The sequence below is a fragment of the Rhizoctonia solani genome, chromosome 15, assembly GCF_016906535.1.
Source record: "Rhizoctonia solani chromosome 15, complete sequence".
Lineage (NCBI taxonomy): Eukaryota > Fungi > Basidiomycota > Agaricomycetes > Cantharellales > Ceratobasidiaceae > Rhizoctonia > Rhizoctonia solani.
The window spans coordinates 985,793-1,003,245 of NC_057384.1; the positions used below are offsets into that span (position 1 = coordinate 985,793).

Consider the following 17,453-nt stretch of genomic DNA (forward strand, 5'->3'; position numbering starts at 1 on the left):
TCGAACGGTGTTCATGTTCTAACCCTGGCTTTAGAGTGACCGATCGTTCACGGTTTCCAAATGGCTAAACTCCCGCACCAATGATCCGTGGGGGAAGTCATGTTCCCCAGTCCTTCAATCATTATCTAACGCTCAAATGTCTTGGGTTTTTCTAATCCTGCAATGGCGCCCTACGGATATCCATTCTAGCCAAAGTTTTGGCTTCGAATTTACCTTGTTACCCCTTTACACTCCACAATATCCTAGATATTTAAAGGTGCCTGAAATTCCCGGCTCGTCTTCATCCACAACTTACCATGGCCTCTACTCCCTCCATGTCAAAGGAGAAACTATCGAGCACTCCTCAGCATGGAAGAACCGAGGACCAGCGCCAAGTTCTCAAAGTCGGCGGGACTGCGCTTCTCGCACTTAGCTTCCAGACATTAGGCAAGCACTTGTTGCGTTTCCTTTTGGGTGTCCTCTCACCATCTTTCTAGGTATCATTTACTCTGATATTGGTACTTCTCCCCTCTACGTATTGAATGGCATATGGCCATCCTCTGGTCCTCTCCCGAGTCAGGAGGATATCATTGGTGGCATTAGCGCTATAATATGGTCTCTGACGCTCCTCCCGATGCTGAAATACGTGAGTACATAGCCATTTGGTCTCTGGCCGGTTTCTGTCACCGATGGGCTATAGGTGCTAACTTGGTTCTCTTGCCCTCCTTAGGTTGGCTTCGCGTTATCGTTTGGTACCAAGGAAGGAGAAGGTGGCACATTCGCTCTCTACCACGGACTATTTCCTCCAAATTTTGTCTCTGACGAGGAGGATCGCTCATTGACCCACGACAGCAATTACAAATCTAAAAGCAGCGCTCCCGGTACACCAAGCACCTTTTCAACTGACAGGCTAGGAAAGAGCAGCTGGCTTCGCTGGGCTTTGCTTCCATGGGTTCGTTATTTGAGAAATTAGTTAACGTTATCTGACTCGGATCGGATTTCAGACTTTGTTTGGCACCGCCCTCTGCCTAGCTGACGGAGTTTTCACCCCAGCCGTGTCGGTTACCTCTGCGGTTGGCGGAATTGCGGTCGCGAAGAGCGATGTCTCCTCCAAAGTGGTGCCTATTTCAATCGTGCGTGGGGCCTCGTAGGATAGCTATATGCCTACTGAACTATGTCTAGGCTTTCCTTATCATTCTTTTTCTCCCTCAGCGATTCGGTACGACCACTATTAGTCGTGTATTTGCTCCAGGTTAGGAAATTTCATCTCTACATCCTGGCGCTTCATGGATCACATTTAAATCCAGTCACTATGGGTTGGTTTCTGTTGCTGGGAATAACCGGTATAATGAACATTGTTCACTACCCCGGTGTATTCCGTGCATTCGATCCTAGCCGTGCTGTGCTTCGTGAGTGTGCACAAACGTGCCTATATAAATCACCACTCTTATATATGGAAATAGTATTTGTGCGCACCAAGAACTACGATATGTTGGCTGGCGTGCTGCTAGCAGTGACTGGATGTGAGGCCTTGTTTGCAAAGTAGGTCACAAAGAATTCGATATGACGAAGATACCTCGCTAACGCCTTTTTATTGTAGTCTGGGACAATTTAACGCAACCTCTATTAGGGTGTGACCCAAGTATCGCTCTTAACCCGGTCCGATTACTGACCAAGCCCCATAGCTGTCTTTTATATTTGTTACTTATCCTGCGCTCGTGCTGGCGTATCTTGGACAAGGTGCCCGCCTCATCGCTGACGGAGAAGAGGTCTTCAGCAATGTTTTCTATAAGACCATTCCTGGCCCGACAGGAGGTCCCTTGTATTGGATCATGTTCCTGTTTGCCATTCTTGCTACGGTCAGCTCAATATTGACTTTCTTTTCAACCACGCTGCTTATTCACCCGTCACATTAGTTGATAGCATCTCAGGCGATGATCACTGCTGCATTCAGCTTGGTTAGTACCCGCATATACTGGCTAGCGCTCATATAACAACTATTCCGAATTGAAATCTAGACTCAGCAACTTATCAATCTTCGCAGCTTCCCTCCTTTATTAATGAAGTACACATCCGAAACAATTCAGGGACAAGTCTATGTTCCTGCGGTCAACTGGGCTCGTAAGTGTGTATTTCTCTTTTACGGAATTGGTAATAACTTGTCATTTTCAAGTCGGGATTGGATGTATCATTGTCGTTGCGGCATTCAAGGACCTTGCTGCCTTAACGAATGCTTATGGGTGCGTGGTTCAGACATTACAATCAGCAATCATGGAGAACTAAAGCGATCATGACATCTCCAGATTTGCAGTGTCCACTGTCATGTTTATTACAACTACTTTGATCACTCTCCAAATCCCACTCGTTAAGCGCATTCCAGTTGTATTTGGAGTTGCGTTCCTTTTATTTTTCGGCTTTATTGATGGTCAGTTAGATTATTTTCATTCCACGACGCTTGGTTCACTGAATGTCTTGCGAACAGGTCTTTTCTGGGGAGCGTCTCTAAAAAAGATTCCCCATGGTGCCTGGGTCCCTCTCATGATTGGATGCGCACTGTATGCCAGCCATGATCAAAGTTTAAATTGTATGCTGACGATAACTTCGCAAGGATGGCAATAATGTGGTTCTGGACTTGGGCCAAAGGACTTGAGGATGAGTTCGACGGCGCCAATAGACGCAACCTCCGTCACTTCATCATGATTGATTCCATTGGTCCCGATGAGAAGTTTTCTCCTGCCGTCATTTCTACCTACTCCCAAACGAATACTGTGAACGAAGAAATCACCTCCGCTGACGACCAACCCGCAATGGAAGATGATCTCGAGAATGAGAAGCTGGGCTTGTACCTGTTGACCGACAGGCAAGATAGAAGACTCCTTCCTCGCGTTGAGACCGCTGCAGTTTTTCACAAACTCTCTGCGGGAAAGGGTGTTCCTCATGCATTTTATGGTGGGCACCCTAAATCACATCCTTGAATATTAACTAAATTGTGAGGTAAGCTTTCCTGCGGCAGTGGCCAGCTCTTCCTCGCGTTGTTGTAAGTCTGCCACCTCGCCTTATAGTCTTGTTATACTAATTTAGTTTTTTACTTTCTAGATTTTCCTCTCAGTTCGAATTATGCCTACTGCTCGTGTTCCGGCCGAAGACCGTTACGTCGTCACTCGCGTCCGGTCACTCCCTGGGTTCTATGGCGTAACTTATTTTAAAGGATTCCGCGATGATTTCCAAGTGAACATCGACGATGTTATCGAGAAATTATACGTTCTCGAACTTCGCGCTGCTGGACCAGGCCCTGCTCAAGCCCTCAAGACCGCGAGCAAAATTACGACGCATATAGTGCCAAGCTATTATGTTGTCAGTCGTCCTGTCGGCGCAGGATTTTTGTCCCCCGTCGTTGATTGGATACGGTAAGCTATATACTTATAAGCTAAGACTTTAACATTTTTTATATTTTTCTTAGTGCTATGCTTGTGGAAGGAGTCTATCGTCGCATGTCTACTATGTTCCCTGAGACTGCTAACTGGTTAGGATCAGCGGACGAGTGAGTTGACGTTCTGGCACATCCATGTCGTACGACTAATCTAAGCGATCCAGGATTATTCGCGTTGGCGTTAATGCAGTCATCTAACTACATATTTTCTGTACATCGACTGGTTTCTGCACACTGGGCGATCTCTACCTTTATGTCTTATATTGAAATACGAACATGAAATTTCCTGATTGCAAGATGGCACGGTTACGGAAAGGTGATAAATGTTGACATCAAATATGAGTTGGCACGAGAAAATCCCAAATAGGGCACCATGACTCAATGTCGGCAGTGACACATTGTAAGAGAATAGTAAATCAATAAGTACGTGATCCTTTGGCAAAGAAGATAACAAAACTAAGATGTGTGAGCACGAATAGCCCAAGTTGCATACAAGTGTAACGGATGCACAGCAAGTAGGTCAGCATTAAGTATACATGAACAGTGACATTGGGGGGTCTCGATAAATAATTAATAACGCTCATCAGCAGTGACGAACAAAGTCGTCGTCGGGGTGGGCAGAGCCTTCAGACTCAGAAAGTACCACGGGGGCTACTTTACCTAGAGGGTGACCAAGTCCACGACTCTGGTAGTTTGCGGGCCCGTCTACATGGTTATGAACAGCAGATTTGGGAACCACGGAACCGTCCTCGCCAGAAGATAAGTATTGGTCGTACTCGTCTTCGTTATCGCTTTCGTCCTCGTCATCCCCTTCGTTTCCGTCGACCAGCGGCTTTACTGGACCAGGAACTTGCGCAGGAGAGGACAAGGCAATGCTATAGGGGCCTTCAGGATAATGGGATTCAGGTAACACGTTTTCGGGATGGACGTGCGGGATACGTGGATCAGGAGACGGTGTGGGAGGCGAAGGTCCGTCAACCCAGGCATCACGCTTCGCGAGATGAAACATGGGGGAATAGATTTGAGCCCCGGTGTTGTGAGGAATTTGGGCGCTCACAAAGGGCCGAAGGTGAACATGAGCTGATTCGTCCTATACAATACTTTAGTGATCAACTTGGTTAAGCGAATGGCTAACTTACTTCATTGAGGTAAAGGGGGCCTTGGGACGACCCTGGATGAATAGCTGGACCAAACATGGACTCCTCTGAACGATTACCTACCAGTCCGATCTCGCTTTCATCACCATGACTTTCACCATATGAATAGCTCCAGGCCCTGCTCTGACTATGCAACACGCCAAGGTTCCGGACTGGGCCAGAACTGTCTTCTTGGAGGGATGAGGGATAGTCATAGGAGGGCGAGGGATCGGTAGGCGTCAAATTGTCGGCCCCATCAGTGCGTCCGATTTGCCGCAGCGGTGGATGAGAGCTGGAGGAAAACTGGTTCTCTCTAGAGTTTAAAGAAGGGGACATGATGGAGGGTAGCAAGGGAACATGAGAGCATTCCGAGGGACTAGCGAAGTAGAGGTGGTATCCCATCACGCTCGTGTCGTCTAGATCCTGCGTATTCGCATTGTTATTGGTGAGACGAGTCGCCTCGTTAGAGCTCAAGATAGGTGTAGAGGTAGCAGGAGGTAGGGTTCCGTACTGTGATTCGTTGATAGATCCCGCCCCGATCCCGAAAGCTGGAGAAATACTTGTGTTGAAGGGATTGGGAAAGTTCAAATCGTGATAGCTGAAGACACCAGAAAGCGAGCTTGGTGTACTACAAGCAACCGGCCTAGGGCAATGGACCTTACCTGGGCTCACGTAGGTCACCGGACCCAAATTAGGTGAGTTATGGTGGTTCGATCCAGCCTCAACGACGGGTGACGGGGGGCTATCACCGTTATGTAGAACTTGACTAAGCTCCGCGTCAGAACTTTGGTGCAGACTGCAGATAGAGTTGTGAGAGGTTTCCCTAGAAGAGGGAAGTTCAATTGTAGGCGCAATGTCGAACGTTGGGATTGGAATAGAGAAAATACGTCGACCAGAAGCGACGTTGGTCCGGACCAAGGTTGGGTGTCCGCGACTAGGTTCGGGTGATGAGAACAAGTTACGATAGAACCGCGAGCGTAAATCATCCGAGCGAGTTGGCAGAATCCCGGGAAGGACGCGTTCAGCAGCGATGTCATCTTCGCCCACAGCGGGAAGCAAACTACCAGGGACATTGACAGGAACTGAGGTTGATGTGTGGGGTAAAGCGGAGAGCGGGCCTTGAAGGATATTTCCAGAGCCAATGACTCCCTTGATAGTTAAAATGTCAAGATATATGATATATATATACACAAATAGCACTTACCGGAGGAGGGTTATTAGGCGAATGCAGGTTTGAGATATCAGAGATAGGCAACGAGTGTGCAGATGGTGCGTCACAGGTGCATATAGCGATATGCTTAACAAAAAAAGCAGAAGTATTGGAAGAGCCATTATCGGGGAAATATACTAGGTTAGATTCAGAGACACGGTCAGCATGAGGAGAAATTGAACGGTCAGCAGAAGCATGACCGCCATCAAGCTCGTGGGCATCAAGGCGAACCAGTCCAGAATCAAACTCAGATATATGAGAAGACATTATCTTATTGAGAATGCTGAAAAATAGAGATAGATCAAGTCGAACGAGGTGTGCGGGGAGAGGGAGGGCAACTCGTTCACTTGGGGCAATCCTCCTCCCCTGCACCATGTTTTGTACATCTACGATGAGGCTTACAGGCAAGAAGCTCCGAGCTTAACACAATGCAGCTTGTATTCCACACAGAAGGGGGTGAGGTCAATTTCTATAGCGATATGATCATCGGTGGGTTGGGAGGGGAGAAAGATTTGGCCAGCTGTGGGTGGCGTGACAAGGACGTACCTAGACTTGATGGCCATGATGGCCCAACTGATTTGCTTTGTTTCGTCCGAGCGATGGTCATAGAGAGTGGCCAAGTTTGGCAAGCATATGTTCTATTCGTCCATAGACAAGACAAAAAGCCGCCCAACATTTGCGGGATCGAAACCGAGGTGCACAGCAAGCGAGGAAAACACTAGAGTCAAGAATAGAACGCGTTTATGAGCGCTTGGCCTTCTTTTTGCGGGGTTGTTCAAGGTCAATCTCTTCCTCATCGTCATCATCATCCTCTTCATCCTCTTCATCACTGTCCATCTCATCGTCGCTGTCTATCATAGCTCGGCCCTGAATATAGGTTATAGTCACAATGAAACGCAAGCATAATTAAACACGTACCATCTCGCCCTCACCACGGTAATAACTCAGTGCATGAGGGAAAATATCTTGAACGATCGTCGGTCCAATCTAGGACAAATACCGTCAGTGATACCATAACAAGGGCAAACAAATAAACAACATACTTCACCGAAATCGGGACCATGCTCGAACCAGTTGAAGAAGCTACCGATCTCTTCAACGTCCTCCGGGTCTTCAGGGTTAACAATCCGAGGAGAGAGCTTGGTCAGGTTATGAGCATCATCTTTCCAGTTAATTTTGATGGACTGTAAGACACTCGGTCAGAAAATGGACGATATTTTTGCGGATATACTGACCTGGGGAGTGATGTGGGATTCCCATTCGAACACTTCTTGGGCATCTGAAACGCCGTTTGCGTCAACGTTTGTGCCAGGTGCTGGGGTGCCTGTGGGAGGAGTGTACTTGTACTCTTTCTTAAGAGTTTTGTCCGAAAAATATGGGTTTTCAGAAAATTCCTGTTGAAAACATCAAATTGACGAAATTTATGCCAATGCTCAGCTACTCACAAAGATAATACTAAATGCACGGGGCTCCACCGAATCATATTCAACCCACAAGTCAGTCAGGTGAGAAAGAGCCTTCATGTCATCTTGACCGGCTACGACCACGGCAAGCCGCGCATGCTGAGCGAGCGCCGTACCCCAGAAACGAGGAAGGGACTTGACAGCCTCGCGGCGGGCGGCATATATAGGCTGCATAATTTTTTGAGTGGCGATGTCCACAGCAATTTCGGCTCGCTCGTGCACTGTCGCCCGAGTAAACTTCATGAACACGATGGGTGTAAATAAACATACATTTGGTTTGTGCATCTACGAGCTCCTGCTGCTGGTCATTCAATTGGGGGACATCCAATGGCGATGCCAGTTCCTTGATGGCATCTTCGTCTGCTCGTCGTTTTGCGCTATTCTTGGACATGGCGGGCGGTCGTAGAGTATGAGTTCAAGAAAATTGAAGTTCCATTTCTGTCTCATTTGTGACCACCCTGAGTTCTGGTGGCGGTACATCACGTGTCCGGGCCCTGGCTGCCGCATATACAGGAGAATACTCGTGTAGCTCCCGACAAGTTTAAACTCGACTTGCCTAGAATGTAATTATTCAAAGACAAATACAATATAGACATCAATATTTCTCTACTCGTTCCTCTACCATCAACGATATCGGTTGGTCGTTTGGCACGTTTGCGGTAGAGTGACACTTGCTTGCGACGTCATTTGCAAACATGCACGGGTAAGCCATTTTGAGCATGCTTCCAGAGCGGCCCCCGTGGCCGGCAGATACCCCGAAGCGGGTCACATAAATTATAACATTGTGGAGCCCGGAGCATTCCAGAAATTGGTATACCAAAATCCAGGAGATATCAACATTCGACCTAACTTGTTTCGGGAGTCAGCTCATTTGTAAACCAAATTTACTGCTTGGTACTTAAACTTCCAACAGCCCCATATCACATTATTGCCTATCATCTCATCTACCGCCATACCTTTGAATTCATCTCTCGCTGCTTGCTACCTCTCAGCTTCATGTCAGATCCCCTACATGACAGTATCGGTGGACCTCCAAGGATGTATCAATCCTTGTCGCCACCCCTACTTATCCTCTCTTTGCCTCTGATAGTCGTGTTTTGGATATGGTATTGCTCAACGAAAGGTTCCGATGCCTTGCACAGGCTCGATGGCCCACCCTCACCCGGGACTCTACTAGGTATACTACTTCTCGAATTTAATCCTAGTTAATCTGCAGAGCAAGCTACCCTGACTCGTGCTTATGTTCTTTCAGGCCATCTTAAGATGCTTTTCGATCCTGTGAAAGGAATGAGTACCCAATCTGAGTTGCTCGATACATACGGATCGGCCTGTAGGCTGAAAGGAGTACTTGGGGTAGGTTCTACCGTTTGGTAAATTGAAGGACCAATCTTCATCTATTCCGTCGCAGACCGATCAGTTGTGGATCTCAGACCCTGGCGCCATGCATGAGATCCTCGTCAAGTCCCACGAGAGGTTTCGGCAGCCAGACTTTATCATAACGTGTGCCAAACCAGGTGCCTCTTTTAATGAATCTCAACTGACAATTATTGCTTCGTTAGATGGATGAGGCTGCTAATAGGATCGAATATATTGACCGCGACCGGCAAGTACCGCCTACTCCTATTGAATCAACGAATATTGATTATTTTGCAGGTCATAAACATCGGATGCAACGCAAGGTTCGTGCTTTTATCGGCTGGTCTTTCGTCCTTCCAACCTTGTGCACAGCTCTTGAATCCAGCCTTTACGTCTACACATATGCGCAATAGTAAGACTCTGGTGTATTTAGTTCCGAACTTTTCAGTTGACAACCTAACCCACTATTTCAGTGGCAAGTTTTTAGGAGCACATGATACTCACAGGCTAACCCCTTTTGTCCAAAAAGACGCCAGCGGCGACTGCGGTAGCCCACAAAGTAAGCGCGGAAAGTTATCAACCCATTTTCTTCCGCTCATATCCGCCACACTAGCTTAAAAAGGCCATCGGGTTAGAAATCAATTCTCAGGGGGGAAACTCTGGCACGCTTGACCTCTTTCGATGGTTAAATGCTACCGCTCTGGAGGTGGTGGGTGAAGCGGGTCCGTCACTATTCCTCGATAGTAATCAATCGTCACTCAACCCCAGTGCTGCGAAGGATTCAATTACTCCTTCAGTGCTCTGGAACCCAACAATGAGCACATGAAATATCTTACCGCATGTCATAATCTGAGGTGAGTATATGTGCCGCACATTGTTTGCCCGTGGATGCAGATCTGACAGAATGGATTCGCCTATCCACAGAACATTGTTGTCAAAGCTGTGGTATTTGACACCAATTCTTCCCTGGGCCTTTAAAGTAGGATCGGCACGATTTCGCCGGATGATCGTGGATTGCATTCCGTTTGGCCCCGTCCGAGAACTCAGAGATGCAGTGGATATAGTGGATAATGTGGTATGTTCTCCTATCTTCTAACAGTTTCGAGAAGGTTCTAATTTACTCTCTGTTTTTAGGCAACCAAGGTTTACCGTGATAAAAGAAACGAGTTGGGTAAAACCCCACTCAATGTCGGGAGTCAAATGAGCCGTGATGTCATGTCCTCACTATGTTCGTACGTTTCCTTGCACGAAAATTCAGGTCATCGTTAACAAAAATGCCCAGTAATGCAAAATAGCATAGTGAGCTCTGAAGAAGCTATGAATGAAGAAGAACTAATATCTCAAGTGAAGTAAGGCTCTATTTTTTTAGGCTTATGGCTAGATATAGTACTCAAGCTTACACCCAATCATTGTGGATTTAGTGCTGTCACGATAGCCGCACATGATTCTACAAGGTACATGCCTCACATATATGTCTTTAAAGAGAATTCTTACCAGCCGCCATGAAGCACCGCACTAGCGAGAACTATCTACATACTCGCTCAGTTCCCTGAATTTCAATCTCAACTCCGCGAAGAGGTCCGCGAAGCGCACGAAATACACGGTGAACAGCTAAACTACGACCAACTTAACTCGCTTCCATTCCTTGATGCTGTTTGTCGGGAGTCCTTGCGCTTGTATGCTCCTGGTTTGTTCTTAGTTCGTGTTGCCCAAGAGAACTGTTCAATTCCTCTTCTGTATCCTGCAAGGCCGAGGGATAAGAAAGGGGAAATGACACGTGTATTTGTGGATAAGGGGACCTATATCTATCTTTCATTGGATGGAGCAAACCGTGACCTGTGAGTAGCTGCTACTCGAAGGTGTATCATCAAATTTTTATTGACTTCACATGCCTATAGGCGTACGTGGGGTGAAGATGCAAACGTATTTCGGCCGTCACGTTGGTTGGATTCCACACCCTCAAATTTGCATGGTTCGCGGATGCCAGGCATTTACTCATCTCTGTGGGTCTAATCCCATCTACTTCGTTTACATTATCATGCTCACAGATCAATTAGAATGACATTCTCGGGTGGCCCGCGCGCCTGCATGTAAGTCATCTGAAAATCTCATACTCCCCGAATCTGGTGTAACCGGCACTCATGATGTGTTATAGCGGTTTCAGATTCTCACAGCTAGAAATGAGTGAGCTCATTCTCACGCCCTGACACCAAACGCAGCCAACTTCATATTTCACAGAATTATTGCTCACAACATTGGTTTCATCCTTCAAGTTCGAACTATCGGATGCCCCAATTATGTGGCGACTTGAAAGCGTCCCGAAGCCATACGTGGTTTTCGGTACCGATGAGGGAGTTTCGAGCCCATCGATGCCAATGCGTGTAACACGGTTGGATAAAGCCGGCTAGCTTCTGCGCTCCATCGACATGATTGTTTAATAATGGCTGTAGTTTTCCGGCAAGATTGACTAAATTTGTGAATATAAGTCTGAATATATGAATTAAAGTGCCTTATCTCCCCCTCCGTTGATTATAGTAGAAATAGAGTCGCAAAGAATTGGTATAAGGACGCATACATGCACCTGACGGCATGACAACAGCATTGGCGCTTAGGGGATATGGAGTATTATTGCGCATGCATACGTAATGAATCAGCATCGAAACACTGACCACGAATGGCCGAGACCCCCTTCCTCGACCTGTTTAGCGGTGATAGAGAGAAGTTCAATAGTGAATCAGGCGAATACGCTGTCACGGTCGACTTACTGGTTAGCAAGGCTGCCACTTATGGGCTTCCTTCACGTCCTGAGGAACTGGATGAAGAGCAACAAGGAATCTTGAACGATTTGTCGGTATGTGATTGATTGATAACGAATGCACTCGTAGAATGATCTGACCTAAATCAATATATTCAGTCTGGAAAGAGGCTCCGCTTTCAACCACCCGAGCCCCTCAGTATTGGTCGTCTTATTTTTGATCTCGATGACTCGCCCGGTCTCGCTAAAACCTGTGCCAACTTTGTATCGTTGTGTAAAGGAGACAAGGGAATGTGCAAAAACGCCCCTAATAAGCCATTACACTACAAAGGCACGGCGATTCACCGAATCGCTAAAGATTTTGTGGCGCAAGGTGGAGATATCACACGTAACGATGGCAGTGGCGGGGAGGTTAGTCATTTGATTCATTTGCATAATAACCTGACTCTTACCAGGGCTTAAGTCTATTTACGGCGGAAAATTTGCTGATGCGAAAGAGGGCCTGAAGGCGAAAGCAGAATTTGGTTCGTTGGCTATGGCAAATTCGGGCAAAAATAGCAATACTAGCCAATTTTTCGTGGTACTTACCTCTGATCCCGGAAAACTTGCCAAGATCACTGGCAAGTATGTTGTTTTCGGCCAGACAAGAACTTCTGGAGAAGGAGAACAAGTACTTCTACGACTAGGTGCTCTGTCGGGTACAAACGAGCAACCTTTGCAACCAGTATGGATTGAATCCAGTGGTGTACTCTAATTGAATTAAATAGAAACTCTGTCCTTGTTCAATCTTTGGTTTGCCTCCCTCCTTCAAGAACTTCCTTCACTACCGCCTCAATCGGTCCCTTGTCAATGTATACTTCAAATCCCTTCAGCACATTCTCTCCAACTCGCTTATGAAGAATGGCGAGCCCTGGAATTTGGATAGTACGCCCTTCTAGGTCCCCCTTAACTTTGTAAGAGATAATTGTAGTCTGATAGATCAATCCAAGAGGAACATCGAAGGAAATCCGGATCACCCTATTTATTTGAGGTTCATATGAAATACCTCAAGCCAGGCGAGCTTCCAATGAGAAGTTGCAAACACTCACCCATGATGCATAAATTCCAAGACACTGTACTGCGGCTCCATGTAATTTTGTATCGCCTTCTTCCCTTCGATTCTAGGTGTGTTTCCGAATTGAAAGAATGCGTCTACCAAAGTCATGAATGCATTGGGTCAGAAATTCACTAATATACGAAACCTCGAGACTTACCGTCTGCCCACCATTTATCCCACCTCGACCAATCCAGAGCGTCAGAATCTTGCATAAACTGATCTATCCAAGCCCTTTCAGCTTGGATTTCTTCCGATGTGAGACCAGGAGCGGACAATTGTGTGATTGACGAGGTCATAGTTGAATCTAATTGAAAGATTTGAACAACTGTGCTCCCGGAAGTAGGATGTCATATGTTATAATTGTGCCTGCTATAAAAGCTTCGGTTCATCGTTTCTTCGGGGCACGGGGTGATTAAAAAAGGAGGTCCGATACATTGCAATGACCTGGATTATTCAGGAACTCGAGCACTGCCATCTACTACCGGGATCTCCGGTTGTCCCTAAAGAAGGCTAACCTATCAATGAATATATTCAATTGCAAATGTTGCATAGGGGGTACATATATTGGGGGTAGACAACTAATCAAAATCCCATATATTCGGTCCCAAGCTTGAGTCCGAGGGCTATTGGTAACTTAACAGAGTCCATTACTCACATCAATCCAAACATTCCAAATTAACACACGGCGAACCCCAAAATTACGTGCCTATACGGACAGTCCGTATCGCATTTGCGGGTTGTCAAGCATTCACACCCAGATACCCATAACTTGCGGCCAAGTGATTGCCACACACAGGAGGATAAAGATAGTAGATCTGATGGTTGGATTATGCCAGCATGACACTCAAGGCGTAGCCTCCTATACTGATAATGCACACTTTGATTCCTGCCGTGGATGCTCTAGTCTGTTGTGGATACCGTCTGATTAATAGTTAGATCGCCACCATACTTTATATGGTAGACTAACTGGGGTTTGGTCCAATAGCTTCTTGTCTCCTTCAGAGCTTAAACTCGGCAAAAACGGTCTTTGCTGGGGAGCGCTCGGGAGTGGCATAATGCACTCCTCAGGCTCCCCGAGCTTTGGAAGCCCCGCTGGACAATTAGTTAGCTGACATCTAATCCCAAACAGGAGTCAATACCAGTGGGCTCCCGAACCAGGGAGTGCACTATGCCCCTCCTAAGCACTCCCTAGCAAAAACCGTTTTTGCAAATAACTATGACGACACCAGCACCAAAATTTAAATCAATCACTTGTGCTTCAATTTTTATTCTTGTGCGCTTATTGAATGCGGAAACTTGACAAATTGTATGGTGCATTGTACTGGTCAGTCACAAAAGTGTGGAAATGTACAGGTTTGCAAACTCAGGCTTAAGACTGGCACTGGATGTGCTAGTTGAAGTTGTGCAATGCGACGAGCCATTTTACTCCCAGCTTAAATCAAATCAAATGGATAACAGGGACCTATGGGAGGAGAGCAAGAATAGGACAAAAAACCGACTTCTGAAGCCTAGCAGTTACGGAGACGACAAGACTTGGAGTTGAACAAGAGTGGTTGAAATAGCTAACTTAGATTCTGAACTAAGCCAAAAAATAATAACATTGAGGAGATATGAGCACCAAAAGATAAGTATATTTGCCCGTTTCCATACGGCACAACAACTCCTCAAATTTACTATGTTTTGATACCTATATCTTCTCAATGTTATTATTTTTTGGCTTAGTTCAGAATCTAAGTTAGCTATTTCAACCACTCTTGTTCAACTCCAAGTCTTGTCGTCTCCGTAACTGCTAGGCTTCAGAAGTCGGTTTTTTGTCCTATTCTTGCTCTCCTCCCATAGGTCCCTGTTATCCATTTGATTTGATTTAAGCTGGGAGTAAAATGGCTCGTCGCATTGCACAACTTCAACTAGCACATCCAGTGCCAGTCTTAAGCCTGAGTTTGCAAACCTGTACATTTCCACACTTTTGTAATGGACTAGTACGTACACCTCTGCCAGCTACTGTACGGTGCTCAGCTAGTCAAAGGCTGTCAAAGCCCGTGTGTGAGTCGCGTGAACATTTTTCTCTCCTTTTGAGTATGTGAACCGCAGCGCGCGGAGGCATCACATGCAATACTTTGAGCGAGGGCGGAGTCGCGGTCACGTGGGTCGGCCAGACACCATTCCATACTGCAATCTCGGAATGGTGTACTGAGCGTCAGGATTCAGACCGTCCTCGCGTTTTTCGGCACCCGCTCACCATTCCTCAGCTTCTGCCATATATTTAACGGTTTTATTTACTTATTGCCTATTTTATTACATATTGATTCACATCATAACCATCCGTATGCGGTTCTCTGCCACCCCAAGCCTTCGATCTGGACGGTCGCAGTCTTGGGTAGCACGGCCAACGCCCCTAGGCCACCTCTGGGTGGCCATAGGCTTGTCCCCTTGTATCGCGTACAGAACCCACATTGCATACGTAGTGACCGGAGCATAGGTTAATTATAATCTACTTCGCAGCCTCGAATACATGCTTATGCTATCGTGCTCCGCCTACAAAACCACTTCTTGGACGCATTACGCCACATGTTTTGAACATAGTTTAGACCACTTGAAGCCGAGTCTCATTCGCTACTCTACTCCCAATCCTTGACTGAGATGTGTTCGGTGGTAGTCATTGCCGATGGTTATGATAATCGAGTTACCAATGTTTTACACGCAATCGTGAAGCTCCAGTACCGAATCATATTATGTGGAGTTTTGCTACGGAGCATGCGGAGTCAGCGAAACTTATACTAGGCCCGACTGGCCGGCCTATCTGATCGTGTACAGTAACATGTTTCATGTTGTTCATAGCGTCTTGCTAAGGAGCGTGCCTTGCTCATTTCCTCCATTCAACGCAGTACGAGCCCTTGGGGCCCGCGTAATTGTTAGTCTCGCCTCTCTATTTTTCTCTTTCTGTAAATTCCATCCACCACACCTCTGTGCGGATCCAGCTACTCTATCCCTCTACTGTCCTCTGGCCCGGTCGTGACACCTTTCTACCTTCCCATAGATATATGTATTCCATCACATTGTTGATCCGAGCCCAAGTATCGAGCCATCTATGCAATCATACGGGAGATACGTACCGTAATCTTTGGACTTGTAGATAACTGTACTAGTACAGATGCACGTACTTATATTTACTCTTAGAGTCCTGCTAAGCCTGATGCCTTTTAACAGCAAACCGAAAAATCTGATCTAGTTGTCTCACGCGATCACACCAGTCAACAGTCTAAGCTTATGGTCACAGTAGGCGCCGTGCCGCAATCCTCACAATGTAAATCTAGCTGTGATGTCGTCATGTGGCTTTGGAAGACTGAATGGCCCAAGGTGTTAAATGGCATAATCTGGTAACCAGCGGTCATGAGCCCACAGCTGTACAATCATACTAGGACGTTCATAACATAAATCTAGTTATTGATGTCATCACATGGATTGGAGAGATATGATGAGTCGGGATGTTGGAGGGCAGGTATTTTGTGTCTGACGGGCATAAGCTCATTCTTGGGCGGGGTGGCCCTTGATAGGATGTATCTCGCAAGGTAGAAGGCTGCATTTAGAAAGAGATATCTAAGCTCGTCGATAGTATAATCATGGTTTCTGGTGTTATATGAGGGCTTTGGCATCGGATTTCGCGGGTATATGCGTCTGATTTTTGGTGATAAGAAATTTAGAAATATACCTGATAAAGACTAATCCGCCCAAAAAGTGAATCCATGCCTGTCGGGCACAACATATCTGTCCTTCAACATCCCAGCTCATCCTACCCTCCCAAGCCGCATGACGACACCAGTAGTTAGACTTATACTACGAACATCGGAGTAACGCTATAGTTATTAGAGTGACCGCAAGGATCCAATCACGAATCGTACGATATACAGTATACAGTTTTCAACCAATACGATTGATCATCGTAACTTGGGTCTGCCTATAACCACTCCTACTCAGGCCTTTTTGCGCCTCGAAGCTCACGTACAACATCGGCTATAGGTTGCTGGTTAAAATATGCTTCAAAGCCTTCTATAGTGGCGCTTCCAATTTTCTTGTGAATTACCACCAACGCGCGAATCTCAATATCGCGCGCCTTGGGGTCACCTTTGATCCGATAATTCAGGAGTTCGGTTTGGTAAATCAAGCCGGACGTAACATCGAATGACCGACGCACAACACGACTAATACCATAAATTGGGAAATACGCATTTACTCAATCAGCGACGTATCGATTATCAACACAGATAAGGCGTACTTACATGTGCTTGAATTGATCCAGAAAACCAAACTTCTCGCGCCAATGATGTGCAATTGCTTCTTTACCTTCTAGCTTGGGGGTATCAGAGAATTGGAGAAATGCATCTAGATGGATGGATGAGCGATAGGCGCATATATATCTATCCTACTAACTATTGTCCCAGAAACTTTCCCATTGAGACCAATCCATTGAGTCTGCGGCGAGGGTCCATTCACTTAGCCAGTTCTCTTCAGCATGAAGCTGCTCGCCGGTAAGACCTTGCGCGGAGACCAGAGGACCGGAGGAAGCCATATCTACCCACACACGGTATCGTTGATAGAATTTCGATGTGTAAGAGGTAATATCTATTTTATAGTAAGCACGTGTCTACATACGCCTAGCGTGTGATGGCAGAGCACCACAACGGAACAAACCTGGCTAGACTACTCTGTTCGGCCGTTTGATACGAATCTGAGGGGCCCACATCCATTTCTGAAAATGCTAAGGGCATATAGGATTCCAGCGCAAGATATACTCCTGCCCTAGATCTGGTACCCTCTGCAATTCGGCACATCACATATTTACCAGTGGGTCATGATTGACAGGGCGCCTACCCACATTAAATTACTCAAGCCAGATGACCACGAATCACATGGGAAGTACAAGAACATGGCGCCTCTTCTTGAGCCCAAGGTTGGAAACACTTACTCACAGATCCAGTACTACTACGACCGGGAGAATTGACAAAGGAGAGATACGGGCATGGCATTTAG

The 17,453-nt window shown here is 46.4% G+C and overlaps 7 protein-coding genes across 7 annotated transcripts; 3 read left to right on the top strand and 4 right to left on the bottom strand.

Moving 5' to 3' along the window:
• Positions 1–296: 296 nt before the first annotated feature.
• On the top strand, positions 297–3,607 carry RhiXN_12110 (high affinity potassium transporter; the record flags this gene model as incomplete). The annotated part of the gene is made up of 19 exons (XM_043331925.1): positions 297–441; positions 477–625; positions 710–931; positions 984–1,112; positions 1,162–1,231; positions 1,287–1,388; positions 1,443–1,521; positions 1,580–1,610; positions 1,665–1,838; positions 1,896–1,937; positions 1,998–2,100; positions 2,153–2,219; positions 2,283–2,404; positions 2,462–2,534; positions 2,588–2,928; positions 2,979–3,016; positions 3,076–3,386; positions 3,440–3,520; positions 3,574–3,607. 19 exons carry the CDS (start codon positions 297–299, stop codon positions 3,605–3,607), a joined length of 2,313 nt encoding a protein of 770 aa, XP_043186686.1.
• A 385-nt stretch (positions 3,608–3,992) lies between these two features.
• Positions 3,993–6,130, bottom strand: RhiXN_12111 (uncharacterized protein; the record flags this gene model as incomplete). The annotated part of the gene is made up of 3 exons (XM_043331926.1): positions 3,993–4,499; positions 4,549–5,694; positions 5,750–6,130. 3 exons carry the CDS (start codon positions 6,128–6,130, stop codon positions 3,993–3,995), a joined length of 2,034 nt encoding a protein of 677 aa, XP_043186687.1.
• A 366-nt stretch (positions 6,131–6,496) lies between these two features.
• RhiXN_12112 (Nucleosome assembly protein (NAP)) lies at positions 6,497–7,609 on the bottom strand (the record flags this gene model as incomplete). The annotated part of the gene is made up of 6 exons (XM_043331927.1): positions 6,497–6,622; positions 6,674–6,742; positions 6,799–6,939; positions 6,991–7,149; positions 7,201–7,439; positions 7,489–7,609. 6 exons carry the CDS (start codon positions 7,607–7,609, stop codon positions 6,497–6,499), a joined length of 855 nt encoding a protein of 284 aa, XP_043186688.1.
• Positions 7,610–8,481: 872 nt separating this feature from the next.
• Positions 8,482–10,982, top strand: RhiXN_12113 (cytochrome P450 family protein; the record flags this gene model as incomplete). Its single annotated transcript, XM_043331928.1, has 15 exons — positions 8,482–8,571; positions 8,627–8,718; positions 8,798–8,897; positions 9,104–9,133; positions 9,188–9,296; positions 9,353–9,428; positions 9,499–9,649; positions 9,709–9,802; positions 9,857–9,923; positions 9,996–10,028; positions 10,083–10,412; positions 10,473–10,577; positions 10,632–10,664; positions 10,730–10,758; positions 10,813–10,982. The coding sequence occupies 15 exons, from the start codon at positions 8,482–8,484 to the stop codon at positions 10,980–10,982; spliced, it is 1,509 nt and encodes a 502-aa protein (XP_043186689.1).
• A 266-nt stretch (positions 10,983–11,248) lies between these two features.
• Positions 11,249–12,083, top strand: RhiXN_12114 (peptidyl-prolyl cis-trans isomerase, cyclophilin-type protein; the record flags this gene model as incomplete). The annotated part of the gene is made up of 3 exons (XM_043331929.1): positions 11,249–11,425; positions 11,489–11,740; positions 11,793–12,083. The coding sequence occupies 3 exons, from the start codon at positions 11,249–11,251 to the stop codon at positions 12,081–12,083; spliced, it is 720 nt and encodes a 239-aa protein (XP_043186690.1).
• A 28-nt stretch (positions 12,084–12,111) lies between these two features.
• RhiXN_12115 (uncharacterized protein) lies at positions 12,112–12,721 on the bottom strand (the record flags this gene model as incomplete). The annotated part of the gene is made up of 3 exons (XM_043331930.1): positions 12,112–12,346; positions 12,418–12,520; positions 12,583–12,721. The coding sequence occupies 3 exons, from the start codon at positions 12,719–12,721 to the stop codon at positions 12,112–12,114; spliced, it is 477 nt and encodes a 158-aa protein (XP_043186691.1).
• A 3,671-nt stretch (positions 12,722–16,392) lies between these two features.
• On the bottom strand, positions 16,393–16,992 carry RhiXN_12116 (uncharacterized protein; the record flags this gene model as incomplete). Its single annotated transcript, XM_043331931.1, has 3 exons — positions 16,393–16,624; positions 16,703–16,805; positions 16,854–16,992. 3 exons carry the CDS (start codon positions 16,990–16,992, stop codon positions 16,393–16,395), a joined length of 474 nt encoding a protein of 157 aa, XP_043186692.1.
• Between the last annotated feature and the right edge of the window lie 461 nt (positions 16,993–17,453).